This window comes from Dermacentor silvarum, chromosome 9 (assembly GCF_013339745.2).
Source record: "Dermacentor silvarum isolate Dsil-2018 chromosome 9, BIME_Dsil_1.4, whole genome shotgun sequence".
Taxonomy (NCBI): Eukaryota; Metazoa; Arthropoda; class Arachnida; order Ixodida; family Ixodidae; genus Dermacentor; species Dermacentor silvarum.
In genome coordinates, this window is record NC_051162.1 from 591,618 (window position 1) to 614,742 (window position 23,125).

General features: G+C 47.0%; 1 protein-coding gene across 1 annotated transcript; it reads right to left on the minus strand.

The window, feature by feature from the left end:
* Nucleotides 1–1,790: 1,790 nt before the first annotated feature.
* On the minus strand, nucleotides 1,791–22,784 carry LOC119465092 (choline transporter-like 1). Its single transcript, XM_037725894.2, has 2 exons — nucleotides 22,137–22,784; nucleotides 1,791–3,455 (listed from the first exon to the last, which is right to left on the minus strand). The coding sequence occupies exons 1-2, from the start codon at nucleotides 22,479–22,481 to the stop codon at nucleotides 1,845–1,847; spliced, it is 1,956 nt and encodes a 651-aa protein (XP_037581822.1). The 5' UTR covers nucleotides 22,482–22,784; the 3' UTR covers nucleotides 1,791–1,844.
* Nucleotides 22,785–23,125: the final 341 nt, after the last annotated feature.

The window sequence follows — 23,125 nt, forward strand, 5'->3', positions numbered from 1 at the left end:
GGCGATGACCCGGGATATTATGGTAATCTCAGCATGCGATGCGTGGGCATATTGTAAATTTCAGAGAGAACCAACAATATGCAGCACTAAGTTCACATAAATTTTGTAAATTGTAATTTTACACGAGACTGGCAGACAGCCCAGGTGCCTCGTAATGTATTCCAGCTTCCAAGTCAGCACACTGTGCAGGTGCAATGAAGCCACACTGCAGCTGCAATGTACTGCATAGGGTCGTTGCTACTGAAGACCACCACTGATGCCAAGAAATGCCTGATGCAGCCTACCAGCCAACCTGTGAACTTGTGAAATTTGTAAAATCTCTGGACATGACTCCAATGAGGGAAAGGGCAGCAGATGTAGTTGCACCGAGTTTTTTTTCTTTATGCTTGCTCTGAGCGCGACTTTTAAGAGATAGATATCAGGGCTTGTTGCTGGGCTAGTTGGTTCATCTTATTCCATAGTGTTTAGACGCAACCAAGGAAGGAAAAAAAAAAAAGAGAATCAGGACAGGAATTCCTGTCCCGATTCTTTTTTTTCCATCTTTGGTTGCGTCTAAACACTACGGATTAAGAGATACATACACACGTGGACTTGGCACACAAGCAGAAGCTAACTTACAGAAAGCAGCAATAAGTTAGCAATAATTAAAGCCGCTGTAGGCCTAGAGGTAGTACACCACACTTTCTGGTGTGCATTAATACTGTGCTGACACTAAGGGAACTGGATTGGAGCAGGTCAACGCTATCTCGCGCACCGAGATCTTAAGTGAAGATAAAAAACAGTAGGATGCACGGGCAAAAATCATTGCACAGTTGTTTTCAATAAAAGGACTCCTCCTCCTCAGGAGATAACAAATCCATATACAGTCAATGTCCATTTTTTCAGACTCCCTAGAGGCTGCAAAAGCGTCTGAAAAATCAGGCAGTACGAAAAAAATGAATGCATGCGTTTTACTGCCCCCAAGAGCTCAAATCATCCCAGGCACATCCCAAATAGCTCTGAAGGCCTGCCAGTAACACTTATGCGTATGGCTGCTTGTATTGTGACAGGTGACGGCGGGTGCACGTACGGCCCCTTTCAGCTCTTAGTATGCTTCACCGCAATATATTGAGTATGCTTGACCGTATAACAACACTGTATTGCGGCGAAACTGACTTTCTGGAACTAGAATTATGCAATACTTCACCCTTGCTGCACTTTCCGTGCTACGAAGCTGACAGTGAGAATGACAAAGAAGGAGCTGGGGCTAATGCTGACTGCAGCAAATTCTTTCAATGAAAAACATAACGCTGAACAACCAGACACTTGGTAGTGAACGTAGCCCTAGAGTTGCCGCAGTGGCTAGGGCTCCTAGCGGATCAGCGTGCGAGAGTGCAAGTACGATGCTGTGAGAAAATAAAAATGGCGGTGCTTGTGGTTTCAATTATTGTTGTTTTGGACCTGCGGTCCGCGATATCTGGCAGCGAAGGGCTGCAGCACCCAAAATTTCAGACATTTTTATACATTGGCTCAATGGAGTACGTGGGTGGGGTTGCTGCGAGCCATCCAAATTACTGGGCACATCCGCAAAATTGGTAGTTGAGTATATAAAAAACGCATCATAGAAGTTTGCTTATGTTCATTATAGGCAAGTTTAGATATATTGAATTCCCTGGTATATCAAACTATTTTCAGCGTAAGCATGTTCATTATAAGCAGGTTCAACTGTATGTAGGTGCAAGTATGCCTATGAGAGTACAAGTTGAGTAAGTTTGACCCTGTTCTTTCTGAATGAAAACAGTGAAAAAGAAAAATGCCATCAAGTTTAGACCAGTGCGTTCTCTGCATTAAGTTAGAATGATCATCTAACACGACATTTGTGCAGGGAGAGGACGCAGCAATGCAGTGTCGCCCAGCAGCAGTCTGTGAAGACTGTCGGGAGCATACAACTCTCGATGATCGAGTTCCCAGGAGAGCACATCCTCGCAGAAGCACAGCAGAAGTGTGTCCATGACCATTCCGTAGAGGGACAGCACACAGTGAGCCACAAAGCACGAGAACACTGCCACGGCTAGCACAGGCACAGCACACAGCTGAAGCTCGGGGTTGTCGCGAAGAAGCACCACGGCCAGCAGCCCGACGACAGATGTTATCAGGCACTTGGCAAGGAACAGCAAGAAGTCACCCGAGCCATTGAGAACCAAGGGACCGAGAGAGCTCTCAGAAAGCACGGAGCAGGCTGTGTGACCAGCCGAGCAGAAAGATGTTCCACGAATGGCAACCACGGTGTACACATTGTGGCTGAAACGGTTGAAGCACCGCAGCTCAGTCCCACTGCAGCGGCCTCGTCGCCCGCGAGTCCAGTGCTGAAAGGCCAGCAGTGCAAGTCTCGGTATCCTGCACACTGGTATAAGGAGTGAGCCCAGGGCAATGGATCCAAGGTGGTAGAGGACCAAGCGAGCCGCAGAACGCCCCAGGGGCCACACTAGTGCTCTGCGGTCCTTGCAGAAGTACCAGGACGCAACAGCCCCGGCAATGACGGTTTGCTGACAGGCGAGCATAAACTCGGCCGCCCAGAGGAGGAACAACAGCTGGAACCACCAGGCAAAGCGAACCCACGAGGGCTGGTCATAGGCAACCACAGTGAAGTGTCGCAGCTCGGCAACACGAGTCAGATTCGATGCATCGATAGGGCCACCAGCAAAAGCTGCAATGGGACGATTTTCACGGCTCGCATGGTCTGCAGTGGCCAGGTGGAGGAAGACAACCGTCCACGTTGCAAAGAGAGCCACCAGAGAAGACAGAGTCCACACAGGCTGTGCTAAAAGAAAGGGCATGTGACGAATACAGTCTCCAGCTTCGTGGAACAACGCTCCTGCCAGCCGAGCACGCTTGTGCATTGTTACTGCAACAGCCAGCAATCCTGTGGCCAACAGCGTCACTCCAACGGCAAAAATGAGGAATGCGCGCTCATTTTTAGCAGCTTCTTCGAGAAGGCGTTCAAATGGCGTCATGTCCAGATGGAACTTGATGTCAACGTAAGTCCACCAGAGCACAGCTGCTGCGGCAATCACGGATAGCACAGACAAAATAAGGATGACTTTCGCAGCCAATTCTGTAAATCGTTGAAGTACAAAGACCGCTGCAAACGATAGGACACAGGCAAAGGACAGCATAGAGCATACCTCGCGCCATGCAGCAAACAAATCGCTGACAATCTGCTGAAGGTTGTCGGCACTGTTGAGATATCCATAGATACTGTGGAAGATATCCAAACTGGCGCCGTACGGAACACAGCGGTTACGCATAGGCTTGCTCGATGGTACCGGAAGTCTCGGACAGGGGCCGAGCCCCGTGCTCTGCTGCTCCTTGTTGAAGAGGTCCAGCACTGTTGCATTGGACAACGCAGAGTGGTTGTTGGCTGCCACATCATAACGGCACAGAGACGAGCCCGTCTCTTCACCAAAACGACGCACCTGCATGAGAAAAATGGGGTCTTTCAGGATAAAACGTTGCTGCACGTTATTTGCTTTTCATCACATTGGCTGTGTTCCAATATTTGCCATAGTTGGCTAAATAGACAGCTATGTGAACAGCGGCCATCTTAAGTCTCGTTCCAATTCTGACTAAGCCAGCAAAAGTGACAGCTTCACGAAAACAGTGTCAAAGTCAGAATCGATGCAGGCTAGTTTGCTCTGTGTAAACAAGATCGCAGCTGAGCAGAAGGTCTGCAAACTCGACGGGAAGGATGTCCGCTCACAGCAAAATGTAGTCTCGCTTTCCTAATGCGCTTAATATAACCTATCTTGTGTTTTTCAGACGTTCGCACATGAAGTGTTAATTATAGTGACATGTGCATTTCTTAGGTTTTTAATGTTAACGCGAGGTGGCGTCATGTAGCGGAGACATCTTTCATGCAGTTCCTGATCTGTTCCATTACTTGGGCTCAAAGCTGTCTTCTTACACACTTTTGGGCTAGTTGGCTTGATACAGTTATTGGGATCATAGCGCTTAGGTGACGCAGACAAGGAAGAACGACAAGAACAGCCGTTCTTCCGTCCATGCTTGCCTGGGTCACCTAAGCGCTATGGTCCAATAACTGTCTTCATAGCTGTGGACATAGGCAGTCCCCAATGCTGGCCAGGATTGGAACACACTCTACATTGCTTTGAGCACATTTTGATCTGGTTATCATACAGACCGAGAATTTCATACATGCATTTGCACATTGCTGGGAAGATGGAAAAAAGAACGCAGTTGTCTCACAATGTTACCTTGCCCCAGATATACAGCATACCCACGTAAGCCGTCATGACATGGACATCAACTGCGTTTCATCCAGAGGGTCTAACCGAAACTTTTCTTGTTCCACTTTACATTTCGGTTCACCAACAATAGTTGAGTTCTAGTTAAACTCCAAAGAGAAATAAATAATGATTCGAGCTGGTTCAAGTTCATTTGTATAACCAAAGAATGATTACAGAAAAGCAGTATGAGTTTCTTTTGTACAAAAAATTTGACACTGCTGCTAAGCTGCCCTGAAAGCCTGTTTGTTCAGGCTGCATGTAGTTTTCAAAATAATTATGCAGATCCAACATCAATGCTGGAATCTATGTGAATTTACCGAGGGATTGAGTGGGGAGACTATATTGAGAAAACGCAGAGAGGACCTGCAGCTCTGCTCAGTGGGAAAGGGAAGAGGAGATAAATAGGGGACCAAGGAGGACAGGCAGTAGGACGCAATTACATACACGATCGTGCTCGACGGGCCTCTTCACAGCCTTGAATCTAGGCCTGAGTTAAACGGTCCCTGAAACGGTTTGGACAAATTTTGCAGACCCGTAGAGTACAGCTACATTAAAACAGATGCGCCACAATTTAAATGAAACATCTCTTATTAAGAGAGCTACGACAATTACGAGTTACCCTCCTCCCTAGCCATGCTTTTCCTCCTCAACTAGTTCGCCGAGCGATCGGGCCTAAGCTCCGCCTTCACTGACTCTGTGTAATGATGTGACGTCATGTTGTCTACTTCCGGTGTCTTGGAGTCGGCGCGCGAAGCCTCTCCGACTTCTCCACTAACCAGCGAGAGCTATTCGGGCAGCATGCATTGCGAGCATTCTGTCGCAGTGCCGAGCATGTTCGGTATTCTGGTAAATGGAGGCGAGCTGGGCATTTTGACAGATGAGCAGAGGTGTAAACGTCGGCGGCCAACAAGGTGTAGCCACCTGGTGGTGCAGCACTCGACCAGCCAAACACAGAGCTAATATTGCTGTAACCAAGACAAGTGTAAAACATAACATTTAAAGAGACAACGAGTTCACGGTTACGCTCCCGCCTAAAATTTACACCAGCAGCAAAGTAGAATACACTTGGTTACTGCTCTGGGTTAGTCTGGTTCAGCTTTGCACCCTGCAGGCCGCTCACGTTTCTGCCTCTACCTATCAGGCACAACCCCCAGTTCGCCTGCACTTACTGGTATACTGGAGATGCTAAATCTCTCTATTGTGGTAGTAATCCTCCGGCGTTTGGCCACAAACGCATGGATTCCGACGCCAATTGGATACCAACAGCCCGATTCGCTCAAACTACTCGGCTCGCCTTGCAGAGGGAGACGATGTTGCAGCTTGACATGTTGCAGACCAGCAGCCCACTATGTACCCTGGGCGAACCATGGTGCTCACGAAAAGAAAGCTTGAGACCAACAATGACGAAGCTCGTGCCAACACGCAGAACATTGTAACACAATTAAGCAGGCGACACTTACTGTGTGCCGAAAGTGCTTGAGTGTAGTGATAAATTGTCGTTGCATATTCTCTTTTTATAGAGACAAATAACCAACATTCCAACTATTACAAACAACAGTTGTTCACCATAAAGTTGGAAAAATTATCAATGATGCAATATGGGTAGGTAATCAGATAGCTGGTAATGAAATTATGGGGTTTCACGTGCCAAAACCACAATCTGATTATGAGGCATGCTATAGTGGGGGCCTCCGGAATAATTTGGACCACCTGGGGTTCTTTAACGTGCACCTAAACCTAAGTACGTACACAGGTTCTTGTTGTTTCTGGGGTTTTATGTGCCAAAACCAGTTCTGATTATGAGGTACGCCATAGAGGAGGGCTCTGGATTAATTTTGACCACCTGGGGTTCTTCAACGTGGAATACAACATGGGCATTTCGGCTCCATCGAAAAGCGGCTGCTGTTGCTGGGACTTGATCCCACGACCTCGTGCTCAGCAGCCCAACGCCATAGCCACTGAGCAACCACGGCGGGTAATCAGATAGCTCGTCTGACTGACATCACATGCACTCACTACATGACAGGGTCGCTGAAAACTCGGGAGTGGCGGCACTGTGATCGGTAGCCATGTCCATTTTTAAAAGCTTATAGTAAATTACAAGCATTACGTAGAGCGTTAAATGCGTCACTTAATGATAACAAGGACTACCCTAACAACTCAATGCATTTGTACAAAATCGTCAAAATAGTTTGTGTCTCTTTAACCAAACATTCGAGAGAGCCTTGACGGCTCGGTTCACTGATATGTCTGGTCAATGACCCAGTAACACTTTTTTACTGAACGACCTGTTGTTAATTCGCACTAACGAAGCAATCAATATCCACCATTCACAATCATACTGGGGACAAGCAACAAGTATATGTTTTCCATTGTCTCAGGTACTTTGAGCACATCACATTCTGGCAAGTCTGCACATCGCATGCGATGCAATTGGCCTCGTGCGCTACCGATGGGGGTGCTGTGAACAGCGCTCTCGTGACGTCAGATGGGGGACTCGCCTTTGTCATCTGCTGTGCTCCAACTACAACAGCTTCAATTTCCTGTGTTTGCTCATGCTCTAACTGTGTGCTCGCGTAGCACGATCGACGCTCTCCAATTACCATCAGTATTTATATTTAGTGTTAGTTGTATTAGTGCCAGCATTATGAAGACAAAGACACCTTGTATATTAAATGTATCTTCCATATAACCGCCCGATGTGATCACTCAGTGGATCTGGCGTTGCTCTGCTTAGCTCGAGGTCGCTGATTTGAACTCTTCCGTGGCTGCGTACTTAAATGGGGGCGAATTGCAAACACGCTCGTGTGTCTGCATGGTAAAGAACCCCAGGTTGTCAAATTTATTCCAGAGAGAGAGAAAAGTCATAAGGAAAAGGCAGGGAGGTTAACCAGGCTGAGCCCAGTATGCTACCCTGCACTGGGGAAGGGGGTCCTTACACTACGTGCCTGATAATCATGTGATGGGTTTGGCGCGTAAAATCTCAGAATCTATTTGTTATATATGTTTTTATTTTTCATACACCCATCTCTCGCAGGCAGGGACACGATTTCGTGACTCAGTCACAAAACATGGCGCCGAGCCAGTAAATGAGAGTCTATGCAGCTTCGGAAAAGAAGCACGATCGCAGGGCTCACAAGCATGACAATGCGGCGTTGTAGTTGAATGCGAATTTCACATTTTGCTCGCTGTAAACTTTTTCTGACAACAAAAGTCTTGTTATTTCACTGAGAAACAGTTCACCTTGAATATTACTGGGGCATCACGCATTATCGTTCTCAAGTGTCAAGCATGCTTTGCACTATTTTCTTGCAAATAAATCATCACCAATTGTTAATGCAGAAAAAGAATATATATGTTTGTTTAGATTAGCATAATACTATTTCTGTTCAGTGCACTTTCAGACTACCGGAACCACTCGGAAAACATTATTTTATCAGCGTAATAATAAAAATATGTTAAAGAAACGCAGAAAGGCTTGTAAACATTTCGCCTTTATACGTCTGTCTCTCCCCCTCTTCCTTCTTTTTCTTTGTGTGTTTAGCGCTCCAGCAATTTATTTGGTATAGTTCCCAGCAAACCTAAACTTATAAATTTTCTTGTTTTAGTTTCAAATAGGTATGACCCGCTTACAGGGCGAGATATATTGGACCTAAGAAAAGGTTGACGCCTGTCTGTGTTAGCACTAATTATCATTGCTGGATGAATCTAGTTGGGGGAATGTGTACGCCCACTGTAGGAGCAAGGAAGCAAAGGGTTACGCTGCGCCAACTAACATGCAGAGCCAAGATGTGCAACGTAATCCATTTTAATTAGAAATTATGGAAAAGTCAGTACTGCAGCACAAGACTTTGCTTGACCCACTAATTTTGTCTGCCCTTGTATCAGATGCTCCAGATCACATTTTGCTGCAATGCCGCTAAAGCAGTGCATGCATTAACGTAACGCAGTGACCACGTAGTTTCTTGAGAATGGCACCAAACTTCTTTCATGATATGCTTGACGCGTTCAGCAGCAAAAAAATCGGAATGTCTGTGGCAAACAGAGTGGGCGACCGAATACGCAGCACGCGCTGAACAAACATGCTATTACAGCGCAAGCGCCGTAGCTGAAGGCGAAATCCCGCAGTTGATTGTCAAGAAAGGGCCGAGAAATAGTTGTGAGAGCGCCATGAAAACAGAACAGCAATGGCGAGAAGCCAACGCCGTACACGCACGTATACACACTGATGACTAGCAGACGACACCAAGAGCAATCCACACTGAGCATGGTGATGACTACTCGGCTAGATTTCGCAGGGAATAGTGTCCCGGAACATTCCGTACATACTGGTTAAAAAACCTGCAGACTTCCTTTTCAAGAACTTGTGTAGGATGGCCGACAGCTTCAAGTTACCTTCAGGTAGCGAGCGTGCGCACAGTGCGGCAGCGGAGTCCCCCCCATTGACGTCACATGCGAGGGGGCGTCACTCAAACAACTCGGGGCAAATAATGTCGCCTTAACACAACATGCCCCCTGACGCAATATGCTGAACACCGTACTAATGGTGCGGCTGCTTTTAAAATCATGGGAAGATGGTGGTGTGTATTTGCAAATGAAACAGCATAGTTCAGCCAGAAGTGCAGGCAATGCATGGATGAAAAGTTCCAGAAAAGGTGGCTAACCTGAACCATTATTTTTTCCTGTCAGTGTTGCTCTGGAGTGAAAAAAAAAAAAAAAAAACATTTTCACAAAACTGTGGCAATAGTAAAATGGGAGATTGTGCACAGAAGGTGGAACCTCACCCTGCATGCTACATTAATATCCTCCTGAGACTATCCTATGGATATCTTATGGGACATAAGTAGTGTTATGAACTTTAAAAACAGTATTTAAAATTTGAATAGTGCGGTTAGATGTCAAAAGCTTGCACAAGAAAAAAATAACTATCTCCATGATCTCCTATGTTTGCTGTGGTAAAAATGAATTATCATTGCTTAAACGCTGAAATGAAGATGGAACGATGAGTAGCATATTCCCATGTTGCTACTGCATCCGGTATTTTCACGCAATCCCAGTGACTTGGAAACACACCTTGAGGTTGCTTTCGTCCGCCTGGGAATACACAGAGGCCTAGACCAATTTATTTTCAAATTTCTCGAAAGAGGATGGCAAGAATATGAGTAAACCATTTCTTTACAGTTACACATGCACCATACTTCATACCTAGAGTGAATATTTTGCGTATTCACTTCCGAGTGGATTTCGAAAAAATATGTTGAAGGCACTGTGCAAGGTACTGTACAAGGGGTCTTAGAAGGATATATACATGTAGTTTTACTCCTTATATCGGAGAGAGCTTGCAAGTGCTACCTCTCCTGGCTCTCCTTCAAGAGTGTCTCACCACTCTGGATGTCAGAGGAACAATTTGGGGCTTAGGAGATCAGGATGTATATGATTTTATATTATCCCAGAGATTCTTATTTGTTTTCTTCTCCATGAGGCCACGTTGACATTTTAATGCAGCGCTGAACAGGACCCACCTTGGACATTCGCAGATACCTGCAGCTGAGGCATAACAAGGCTGCATTCAAAGGACTCTATTCCGATTGGAGAAGCAGTCGCTCAACTTGCCCAAATTGCCTCCGAGTGTACCAAGCTGTCAAAGCAGATGCCAGACCACTGCTCAGCCGCATATCCTCCCCGAGAGCTGCTTGGTCTCATCGACAGTTATGGGGGGCATGGCAACAGCTGCTGCCCTATGAAAGCAACTAAGTTTCTGTTTACCATTCATCCTCAACAACTTCACTTATCCACTCAAGTTTCAGTGGATCTCCTCTTGCATTGGGATTGCTGGAAATGGCAAAGCTAGTGCATGTGCACAACTCTCACAAAGTCCCAGAGAGCAATTGAGTCATAAAATCAAACACTTTCTGTCACTTTGAATTCTTACCACACGTGCCCTGCGTAACCATGCAGTTTCATTGAAAGGAAGCCTCAATACTGCATCAGATAAGAACAGGATCTGTCAGCATGGTTATTCAAGACGGGATATACCGATTCACCACTCTGTACTTGATGCAATGAGAATCAAACACACACTGCCATTGTGCCAAAGCTATGGTGGTGTAGAGATGCTCTTCTTTGGAGCCTACAGAAGATTTGCCTGCAACACCTTGTGTTTCAGGAAGTGTTCACTATAAAGCCTCCTTCAATGTCTCAGAGACGTGCATTTGCCAGATGTGTATGCCAGTGACACTGCAAGAGATGATCAGGCGTAGCAATTGCCGGCGTCGATAACCAGGCCTGTAGCTACAATACACCTCCACACCACAATCATTACCACCAGAACACCAGCAAGAGTATTGGCAGCAGACATGCAGCATTTGTTGCCAAAATGAGGCTTTTGCAGCAGCATGTAGCAAGATTAGCCTTTTGCAGCAGTTTAAAAAATATAGCACCAATTCTACTACTGCAAATATTTGTTTTTTTCCTTTTGCAATTAGAAAGTGGATCTAAGTGAATTCCACTGTTGCTAACAGATCATCACTGAGAAATCTTGCTTCAATGGTTGAAAGCAGAAGTGGGCGAATATCAAATTATTTGAATGTGAATTGAATAGCGAGTATTGAATGCCGAATCAAATATTGAATAGTCAAACGGAGATGCATACATTTGCCGCAGGAATATTTATTTTGATATAAGTGAGAAGTGAAAAAAAAAGGCGGCTAACCATCAAGGACACTTAGGATCACTTTTAAACAAGAGATTACTCATTGTCATTTAAGAAACTGCACAAGTAACCTCTCAACATCTTTAGGGCCTGGCTGCAAACAAGATTTCAATAAGAATGAATGGCTGCTGTATAACTAGCTTTTCAAAAATGCTAAACGACTGGTTGCAAAAAAAAAAATGAAGTTGTGAAAAAAACAAAAGAAAAGGAAACGCTGTGAAGGACTTATGTGTCGTAAACATATGTAAAAAGACCTGTTAGAAGGAAAGAATCACTGATTCTAAAACTATTACCCGACTAGACTGCCAAGAACATTAAATGACAGATGAAAAGAAAAAAAAAATGATGGGTTTCCATGTAGGCTACCACTACGAAATCGAAAACAAAGCTTGCATTACCAATTTTGCTTCTGCATTGCTTCAAAAGGTTTTGTTGTTGTTTGATTTTTGATAATTTACGAAACTGTTTAGCACACAGGGAACAGTAACAAGATTTTACCAGTTGGCCTTTACGAAATATCTGGCTGGTTCTAAGTATTCAAAAAATATCAAATAGTTTTTCAAACGCAAATACTAATAGTGAGTCTGTAATATTATCCGAAACTTGGAATATTCGTCCACCTCTAGTTGATAGTGATGTACTGGCTTTACAAGTAGCCGGATTGCCACTGTAGAACCTTGGTATTAATAATTTATAGTATACCACACATGGGGCGAACCAGAGCGAACGTACCTCGCATGAGATCCGTGAACAACCAATTTTCGTGGTGTGCAAACTACGTTCCAACCAAAATTCCTACGGCGTCAGGTCCCTGAAGCTATAGGCTCTCACTGGACACCAGTTTCATCATCATCGGCCCACCTGGAGGGCCGTTATGGCCGAAAACCCGTTCGGGCACACCGAACGACAGCCAGCCCTGACCAAGACTGCGGCATCATCGCCTCGCCGCAGCTGCACGATGCCGGACGCCTCAAGGCCGCACCGAGGGCGGGTCAACCACCCCACCAACCTACCGGGTAAGCTCATTTTAAGGCATGGACGTCGTTGAAGTAGAGGGAGAAACTATTGCACCTGAAGAAGTAACTAAAGAAGCGGGATGGCTTACCAGCCACCGCAATAGGAGCCGTAGAGCTATAGAGCACAGTTCAGCCTAATGGCTGATAAAACAAGCAAAACAACTGGCGCTGGCGAAGCGCGTGTCAGTGCGTACCACCAAGAAACCGAAGCCGCCACAACAGCCACAACTGCCAACGGAAGATATAAAGATCATCGTACGGCCCCGCGATGGGCTAAATGTCTCAAAACTAAGTGATGCGCAAATTCGAGATGAAGTACTGCAAGCTGCAGCAGTACCGATTGCAGAGGCCGAAGATTACATATATCGCTCCTGCGTGGAAAAAAATGTCATAGCAATCACCACTCTGCGAATGGCAAATGCTGAGAAATACAACCGCATCAGGGAACTCCAAATTGGAGACACGCACTACGAAGCCACAGCCTACACTGCGCCACCGGCAGACACCTACAAAGGCATAATCCACAACATTCCGGACTACGACACTGCGGAGGACATCACCAAAAGTCTCATCTGCAAGAAAAACCCCACCATCCTGCAGGCCCGGCGCATGGACAACACCAACTTATCATCATCTTTGAAGGCCCAAAGGTACCCTTCTACGTCTACTACAGAGGTGCCGAGTACCGCTGCTACCTCCACAAGAAAAAGTCGAAGTGTGCGGAGCCTGCGGCCGGATCGGTCATCGCGCGGACGTGTGCCCTACTCCCGACAAGAAACAGTGCAAAGACTGGTGCCCACAACCCCGCGGACAGTCACAACTGCAACCCTAAGTGCGCGGTGTGCGGTAAAGATCACCCCACGGGAGACAAGAGCTGCCAGAGACGCTTTCAGATGCCTTTCCTCATCAAACAGCGCCAGTGGGAAAAACAGTGGCAACAACAACAAACCTTGCACAACCACAGCGGCGGTGGTAGAGACCCATCGTTGCCACCTCAAGGCGGCAAGCAGACAACGGCGGACCAATGCCCATCCCTGCCGCCGATCGCAAGGCACCCAGATCAAGATCCCCATCGGGACATAGACCCCAAGCTAAACAAGAAAGCAAGACCTCAACCAATAACAACAAGGTGAGCTGAGCAAATGTAGTCTCCCAGTCTGAACCCACTAAGAAAACCCCACGCTCCCCTCATCTCACATCAGCGAGCTCACTAAAATCAAACAAATGCTCGAAATTCTACTAGCGGAGAATAAGGCCCTCATGGCCGAGGTAGCCCAACTGAAGGCAACACTGCCAAAAGCAGCTGTACCCGCAGAACCACAAACTACCCATATAGAGATAGATGCACCTCCGGCAGTTGCAGAACCTACCACACAATACGCGCAACCAGATTCCGATACCAAGAGCCTACCCGCGAAACGCAGAGCGGTAGAACAATCCGCTCCTTCCCAAGGGACAACCGCCCACCCTGGCACCTCTAAGCATAACATCAGGGAAGACACGATCATAGAGGAAATCACCAGGGCCATTGATATCAAATTCGAGATAAAGCCCAAACCGCATTCACGCGATTTTGTGCGCGACGGCGACGAGCGACGGCTTCGAGCGACGAAACGGGCCGTCGCGCTAACAGATCGCTTGGTCTTTTCGCTCAATCGCTCGGTTCTAGAAATCTAGAATTCGTCGCTCGTCGCCCGGAAGTGCTATAAGCGACTAGCCAATAGCGCGAAGCCGGAACTGGATATACATCAGTCAAGTACTACCGATTGTCGCACGGAATGAGCAAACGACTAGATTTTGATACGTGCAAGGATAATAACGTAGTGCAAGACCTTTAGAAATATTTATGCTGCTCTTTACTCTAAAACACATCAACTTAAATTAATAAAGCAAGCGTCACGCCAGTTTCGGCGAGTATTTGCTGCCCTCATACCGGCAACACCGGGGAGACGTCGCTCAAAGTCGTCGCTCGCATGCAGTGCGACTTGTAGGCGACGAGCGACCGCGACAGCCATCTCCATCGCGTCGCTTGTCGCTGTCGCGCGCAAGATCGCGTGAATGCGGTTTATACTTAATGCATAAAACATTCTACACTATAACAAACCTTGCCAAAAATTACAATGCCAGAATCGCGGTCCTCGAAAACGCCCAACAGAGGCCCAGCGTAGGGCCCAATAATGTAACTAAGCCTTACAACCGCCCGACCAACGATAGCCTGGAATAGCGGTAAAAGCACTATGTACGTCATATGGCAATGGAACTGCCGGGGATTCTGCCGCAAGCGAGGGAATCTTCAGCAGTTCCTACAAACTAAGGATTCCGAAGCTCCAGACATAATTGCCCTCCAAGAGACAGGCCAAATTATCAGGCTATGCGTCCTTCTGTGCCGATGTATTGGGCACAGGCAAAGCACCAATCGCTACGCTAATCAAACGAAACATACCGGCACTCGTACACGAGACCGGCATTGTGTCGGTAGAATACGTCCTAGTGGAAATTATTCCTACGGCAAAGCGAGGAACTGGCGGCCTGTTTGTGCTCAACGTATACAGCAAGCCCAAACAGCAACAGATTCCTCAATCTATTCCGGAAAGCAGCACAAATTGCAAACGAACAACCACTTGTCATACTAGGCGACTTCAATGCACACTACTTTGTATGGGGCTATTGCACCGATCACCACAAAGGCCGTCAATTGTGGCTAGACGCGCAGCAGGAGCAACTCACGCTGCTCACAGATCCGGCACAACCCACCCGCACAGGAAATAGCGTCTGCGTGGACACTACACAAGACCTAACCTTCACCAAAAACATGTCACACGCCACATGGTTCAACACGAAGAAAACTTGGGCAGTGACCACTTCATAGTGGCCACCGCAATCCGAACGGGACCCGCCAAACCTATTGGCAAACGAATCCACATCACGGACTGGGCCAATTTTAGGCAATTACAAACAAACAAAAATGAACCTGCCGTTCCTGAGATTATAGACATTAAGGCATGGGTTGACAGCTTACAACAAAATGTTAAGCAGGCGACCATAACCATACCAGAAGAAGCTAATATCCAGGCGGCAGATGCCAAGCTCCTCCACACGTTAGAAGCAAAAGCTAGCTTGGAAAGACGACTAAAACAACACAAACTGAATAGATCCCTACGTAAACGCATATCGATCTTAAACAAACAAATTGAAGACTATGCTCACCAGCTAACCCGCCAAAACTGGCACAGTGCATGTGATGGAATGGAAGCACAAATAGGCATGGCCAAAACATGGCGCATACTTAGATGTCTACTTCATCCGGAGAGCAGTAAAACTATGCAGGGGCATAATCTCAGCAAAATAATCCATAATTACCCGAGATCAGACACAGACCTAATTAACAAACTCAAGAATCTATACATCGGAAACCATTCCAAAATGCCCTTACCCGCATACACGGGAGATCCAAACCCAATAATCGACGAACCGATCACAGAAGCTGAAGTCCACGAGGCCATACAGGGTCTACGAATGCACTCCACTCTGGGTCCGAACGGTGTAACAAACAAAACTATACGGAACCTGGACAATGACTCCATAGAAGCACTAACTATCTCAATAAGTGTTGGGAGACTGGCCACATCCCTCAACAGTAGAAGGAAGCTAAAATTGTCATGATACCAAAGTCGGGCAAGAGGTTGCAGCTACAGAACCTAAGACCCATCTCGCTCACCTCCTGCCTAGGCAAACTTCTTGAACACATCATCCTTACTCACCTAAACAAACACATGGAAGCGCACGACATGTACCCTCACACGATGATTGGATTCAGGCCCACGCTTTCCACGCAGGACATTATGCTTCAAATTAAGCACCAAATAATAGACGGTGATCACAGCTCAGAACTTGATACCCGGGCCATTCTTGGCCTTGATCTAACCAAAGCCTTCGACAATGTTCACCACGAACCATGTTAGCTCCAGAGCATACAATTATATAAAAAATGTCGCAGTTTCACCCGAAAGGTGAAGCATCAATTGCGATAGCAACTTAGCAGAGAGCTATACGGAGTAAGGATAGTAGTTTTATCAGCTGTATAAACTAGGACATGAAGCAGCACCAGCAATGCGCAGAACTGTTGTCAACGCCGTCTCCGTTTTGCCAGCATTCGCACCGAACGTGCACGGCGTTGGTGACCGCTGCCAGGGCCTCTGGGGGTGGCTGGGAGGTTTTCGACGAGATCAGAATGGGAAACTCGTCGAGCAGCGTCGCAAGTCTTTACCACCTTCTCGCCTCGCATTGTTTTCATATAAATACGCATTTGGTGCTGCAGCTAAACGTCGTCTCCCCTCCCTCCATTCCCCTACGGCCTTTCGTGCGACGGAAGTCGCGTTTGCTCTATAAATATGGTGATTGTAAAGGAGGAAAGAGACACTCAATTCTGCAGCCCTTCAGGGAGCACGGCGCAGAAGGCGCATTTGTTCTCCGCCGTGCGTTTGCTCCCCGTGAAAGCGCACGTCCCTCGCACCCTTTGACTCGCACATAAAGCATCCGGCGTGCGGCGACTATTTTATCACCGCTGACGTCATACGGAACCTCACGGCGACGGCGATGCCGACGGCAGAAATCCTCTTTGAGTGTCCATATAATTGCTATCGCAATAAAAGTCTTTCTTACAGACAGGACAGCCGCAATCACCGGTGGGGTAACCTCGGAGAGCATTTCGCTCAGGAATCGAGGGACACCCCAAGGCTCGGTCCTGTTTCCCTACCTCTTTAATATGGCCATGCTAGGATTGCCAAGCAAGCTAGCTAAAATCACTAAACTACAGCACAGCTTATATGCAGACGATGTGACACTCTGGGTAACCGGAGGGAGTGACGGAGAAATCCAAGAAACTTTGCAAAGCGCGATCGAAGTTGTCACAGAATACGTAACACCTAAAGAACTCTCCTGCTCCCTGCAAAAGTCAGTTACTTCTGTATAGACCCACGTGCAGAGGCAGGAAAACTGTCACCACACCCCCTCAAAACATGCTCAAAGCTAACGACCAGGACATCCCAATAGTGCCGAGCATCAGGATCCTTCGACTCAGAATACAGGCCAATGAACACAACAACGAAGTGATAAAGGCACTAGACTCGCACGTACATCAAACAACAAGACTCATTTCGCGCTTCACCAACAGACACCAAGGCATGAAAGAAACTAATTTACTCAGATTGGTACAAGCTTTTGTCATAAGCAGAATAGTGTACGCTACCCCATTCCTGCAACTAAAGAGTGATGACCGCTCCAAAATTAACCTCATGATCAAGAGAGCATACCCAAGCAGGCTCTCTACACCTACCAATTACAACCGGAAACGAAAAGTTTGAGGCTACAGGAGTACACATTCACGAGCTCATGGAAGCCCAAAGAATTGCCCAACTGGAGAGACTTGTGTTCTCCGACAACACATTCTCCAATCACTCGGGATTACATTCAACGCCCAATTTGGACCAAAGCGGGACATTCCCACAGAGTTAAGAAAACACATACACGTCCCACCATTACCTAAGAACACTCACCCTCTGCACAACCAAGAGCGCAGGCAGGAACGAGCCAAATCCTTACAAAAAACGCTTCGCAAACTCTCAGGACGTGGCCTATGTAGACGCTGCCGAGTATCGTGACCGAGACGCTATGACAGCAACTGTACTAGATCAGCAAAATCAAATCATTGCTGCAAACTCAGTTATTACAACCTCGCTGGAGGTCGGGGAGGAAGTCGCAATGGCCTTGGCGTGCGCTTCCTCTGCAGCCGAAATTCATAGTCAGCGACTCAAAGACAGCTATACGAAATTTCGTGAAAGGGCGCATTTCGCCTGAAGCCCTTAAAATTCTGGCCAGGGTACCCGAGACCCGGCGCAGATGGATGCAACTCGTGTGGGCACTGGTGCACTCCGGTCTTCCGGGAAATGAAGCTGCTCACAGTGTGGCGCGAGAACTGGCCATCCGCAGCCACACGACAACCTCTTGCGATGAGCAGTTCAAATCCCTCCACCTTTCAGGCAGGGACCGGATGGTATCCTACTAGGAAATTCTACTATTCTACCACCAGGGCAGGGGGCATTACCCTGCCACTCACAAAAATTTAGATAAAAAGCAATCAGTTACCTGGTGCCTCTTACAGACGCACACTTTCCCAAACCCAGTGACGTACAGTCACCTCTATCCTGGGCTATATACAGCAGATTGCAAATTATGCGCAGGTAGAGCCGATCTTAATCACATCATGTTGGCATGTCCCCTGATAAGGACCAGAAAACCCACTAGCTTATTGCCTCCCCTTCCCATCACTACCCTAGAGCAGTGGGAGACTGCACTGCTCAGCTCAGACCTGGATCTCCAACTCCGGGTCGTCCAGATGGCCGAAAACGCCACCAATGCGCAAGGCCTGGCTGCCGCCTGAGGAAGAAGAGGACGGCCCTCCCACTCCTTTCCTCCCTAAACTCCATCTCGGACAAAATAAATTTTATACTACTACTATAGCACACATCTTTCTTTCTCATAGTGCACAGGTGTTTCCCAACCATCTCTTTTTTCCAGCCCATTTTGTACCACAAAATGTCTGAATGCTTTGCCACACTTTGCTTTAATGATGATTTTTCTATCTGATTTATAAACTTTTTGGTTGTTAAAATTGTACATATTTCTGCTTTTACAGTGGCATCTTCATCATTGAAGTTGCTCTCGGAGCAGCCACGTGACTAAGTTTCTGTCACATCTCGGTCACGCTCCCAACTTGAAGGTGCCTCCAAGCGCTCCGATCAGGAGGACAGCATTGCCGAACGAAACTGACAAATGTGTTCCGAGCACTCGATTTCGTCCAACCGAATGTAAACTGCACTACGAGAGCGTTTTTAGAGCCCTTGGCAGTGCCCAGACGAATGTGTAATCTATTAACGTGAACCTTTCTTTGCCTGCCATATCATGGTATTGAGTTGGCCGGTCGGTCGGTCATTCGGTCGCTGGTCAAGTTCTCGCTGAGTAAATTGAACCTCACTCTTTAAAACAAGGAGAGAGAGAAGCGTGTCCGGCGGTGCGATTCAAACATTGGTCCGCCATCGTAGCAGCCCTGTGCTCTACCCATTAAGCCACAAACACGTGTACTTAACCAGCTCTTTCAGATGGTCTTGATTATGATGATGGTTTCCATACATTGGCACATACCCACAATGGACTAAGAAGTGGGCGGTCGTGCCATTGTCAACTGGCACCATACCCACAACAGGCAATCAGCCAAGTGTCTGGCACATATAAAATAAATAAAAAACAGAAGTCAACATAATATTTGTCACATTGCTTAGCGCAGATTCGCCTGCCACTTTTCTTTATGCCAAATACGCTGGAACGAAATGGGCAAAATTGTTGCATTTCATTAACTATCGCACGAAAGCTTCACTTCAAATAGGTTCTAACATGTGCATGGACCTGCATAATCTTTAAATACGGATGTATTTGCACTCAGCTGTTTACTTTATTCCACGCCTGCTGCTCTTGACTGTTCACGAGATTCACGTCATCACTCCCTCGGTGCAAGATGTTGCATTTAAGATAACCAACAACTGCCACAGGTGTCCACTGCACCAGTGTGCGATGCACCCATAACAAGATACACTGTGCAAGACCCATGTCTTGTTTTGCGCTGCTTTGCCATTGCAAACCATTAAGTGCAAACTAGCAGACAGCGAAAAAAAAACCACAAAAACTATAGTAGACTCCCGTTCAGACAAACCTGGTTAAGCTGAATTTTGAAATATGAAGAATAATATCTGAAAATTTGACAGGCTTCCCACACACCCAATGCATTAAAAATTAGCCTAGCATGAACCGCTAATTCAGTAAGGTCCAACCATGCACTGACATCTGCTACTTGATTTTGAGAATGCACATACTTAAAAGAACAACATAAATAACTGAGACGAACACAAAGGACAAGGCGCCACTAGCAACTAGAGTTGCACTTTGTCCTGGGAACCTGTGTGTCTGTCTCAGTTATTTGTGTTACTAGTATTTTAAGTCAGCACATTCTCAAAATCAATGTGAACCAACTAGCCCCATTAATTTCTTTGCTCACATGAACCTGCTACTATCACGAAAATTAAATACATGTTGTTGGGCACGAACTTCATGAAGGACTAGGGATTTGAAAAATTAAATTGACGTTTTATGTGCCAAAACCACGATATGATTATGAAGCACGCCATAGTGCTTGGGGTTAATGTTGACCACCTGGGGTTCTTTAACGTGCACCCAATGCACGGTACACAGCTGTTTTTGGAGTTCGCCCACATCAAAATGTGGCTGCCGCAGCCGGAATTCGATCCCGCGACCTCAGGCTTAGCAGCGCAACACCAAAGTCAATACGCCGCCATGGAGGGTCTAGGGATTTGACGAACACAAACGCAAACATTCAACTAAATTTTATTTGTGAAATTGGATGTATTACATACGTGGGCGATGTATGGCGTGCCTAAGGAGGGATGAACACCCAAGAACAAAACAACACCAGGATCTTTAAACAGGCGTGATGAAAAAGAAAAAAACGCAAAGAAGAAACAGAAAGATACTGTAACACTAGCGTCATGCTCTGTCAGTCCCAAACCACCACTGATCTACTGTTTCCTTCCAGATCAGTGGTAGTCTGAAACTGTTGGAGCATGCTGCACGTGTTACAGTATCCCTTTCTGTTTCTGCTTTTTTCCTTTTCATCACGCCTGTTTAAAGATCCTGGTGTTGTCTCGTTTTTGGATGTCTATCCCTGCTTACGCACATCACCCATGTACATAATTAAACAAATTTAATTATAGGGTTTTACGTGCCAAAACCACTGTTTGATTATGAGGCACGCCATGTACACGAGTGTTTTCGCATTTCGGCTTCATCGAAATGCGGCCGCCGTGGCTGGGATTCGATCCCACGACCATGTGCTTAGCAGCCCAATACCATACCACTAAGCAACCGTGGCGGGTCTCGCCCATGTACATAATACATCTTATTTTGCAAATAAAATACAGTTGAAAGTCTGCACTTGTGTTCGTCAAATCCTTAGTCCTTCGTCTTTCAGGTTGTGCGCAACGATTTATTATGGATTGCTACCAACTTGCCCAAACCAGCACCCTTGATAAGTATATGTCTTTTGCTTGTAATGCTTATTCAATTATTATTTTCTGTCAAGAACCTTTGGGTGCATCTGGAATAGCAGATGCTGCATTCCATGGATCACTTCTGTTATGAACTGACAAGACGAACAGATTTTCTCGATCCCTTCAACTGACACTGTCCTTGCCTGCTCATCATGAGCATTTCAGTTGTACTGACTGTATTTATCTCATTTTTCCTTTTTAATGCGAAGCATTTTTGTGCTAGTCAACCCTGTTTTTGTCATGTATCTGGCCTCTTTTGCAAAAAGGCCAGTAAAGAGAAAAATAATGCGGTTTGGATAGTCATCTACATCACTTCTCCCCGAATTAAGTTTAAATCGTGGTGCCCTGAAAGATAGTGCGGAGAACTGCATAATGAACCATGACATCAATGCGCCTGTTGAGAAGCTGCTTTGCCTCAAGGGCTGGGCACCCTTGCTCTAGGTTTGAGGTTATAATAGTGCGAGTGCCTGCTCAAGTGCGGTTCCAGTCTGCTCGGGTAGCTCCCAGAATACGCATTTCATGTCTTCAGTTATATATTCTTTACATCCATGTGCTTAACTGCAGTGTCTTCATTGGTGGCTGATACTTATTGCACGAGATGGGAAACAGACACACAACGAGAAGGAACACGAAGAAAGCTTGTAGTGGCATGGTGAAACACTCATTTTTCTTTCTGTTATCAAGTGCTGTTCCCGTGTTGCAATATGTTTCTTACATGCACGTCACTGGAATAGCGCTCGCTCGATCCGCCCTAGGCACCTGCGGATTTCTAAACCCAGTGCATACTGCGCCCATAAGCGTGTGCGTGCGTGCTTAGGATACACACGTCGCAAGACCCTTCGCTGCAGAACACTTATATGATCCATAACAACTCAACTACATGTGAAGTCGAGTCCGCCCATTCATCATCTCTTAATCGAAGAATGCGCGCGCGCGCCCATCGTACCTCGTCCATGGTGCGGAGCGCGCGGAACGGACAGCGGCTGACGCATATCTTGAGCGAGCTGCGCGGGTCGGCGAGATCCAGGTAGAAGAGGTACGGCCTGTCGGTCGCGTCCATGCCGGAAAAGGCCAAGCGTCCCATGGGAGCGTTGCGCGCGCCACACACGTTGCCGAAACTGTCACAGCCGTTCACGAGACGGCGGGGGTCGCCGAGCGCCAGGGCGAACGACGCCACAAACACAGCGGCTCCCAGGACGGCGGCGAGGGCGAATAGCCAAGGCAGGTCGGTGCAGCCGCGGGCTTTGGAAGAGCCAGGCGCTGCAGCCTCCTCGACCGCGGTAGATGCCATTGCCCGAAAAGACGCTACGCCGTCTTGAACTCAACCGCAGAGCACTTGGCACACAGCGCCCAGCATGTCCACGGAGTGAGGGCGTCCCATTGGATCTCGTCGCACAACGAGCGTACCAAACAACACGCCGTCCGTTAGGAGGGCTTAGCCGCAACTACGGTGATGGTTAGAACTTTGGCTAGCAACTTTGCCAAAACTTTTTCCACCTGTCAACGCGCTCCGTCGGACGCATGATGTGCAAGTCGGACGCGCTCATTACATTGGGCTTCTTCGATTGCCGCACTGCTTGGCGCCTTTTGCTGACACTTGGCCTGTCCGATTATTCAGTCCCAGAGTTCGGACCACGACCTACTGTACTACTCGTACTACTATATGTATATTCTAGGCACTATAGTACTACTGACCTGACCAACGCCAGCGCGCCTGTTCTAACTCATATTTATGCCACTACGAGCCTTATGGCGCTACTAGTTACCTCATCTGCACCGCACTTTTGCTGTCGTCTGCTCGCGCCAAGCTGCGATGTTTGCGTGGGTATGCACTTTGTACGACTAAGAAAAGGAGCAAAAGTACGTTGATTGAGCAAAATAAAAATAATGCCGCACTGCTACGTGACTTTGTGTACGTCACGGCGAGGTAAGACG

Coding starts and splice junctions, on each gene's coding strand:
- LOC119465092 (XM_037725894.2), bottom strand. CDS start 22,481: ATGGCATCTACCGCGGTCGAGGAGGCTGCAGCGCCTGGCTCTTCCAAA. Junction 3,456..22,136: donor CGCTCCGCACCATGGACGAG/GTACGATGGGCG, acceptor TTTCTCATGCAG/GTGCGTCGTTTTGGTGAAGA.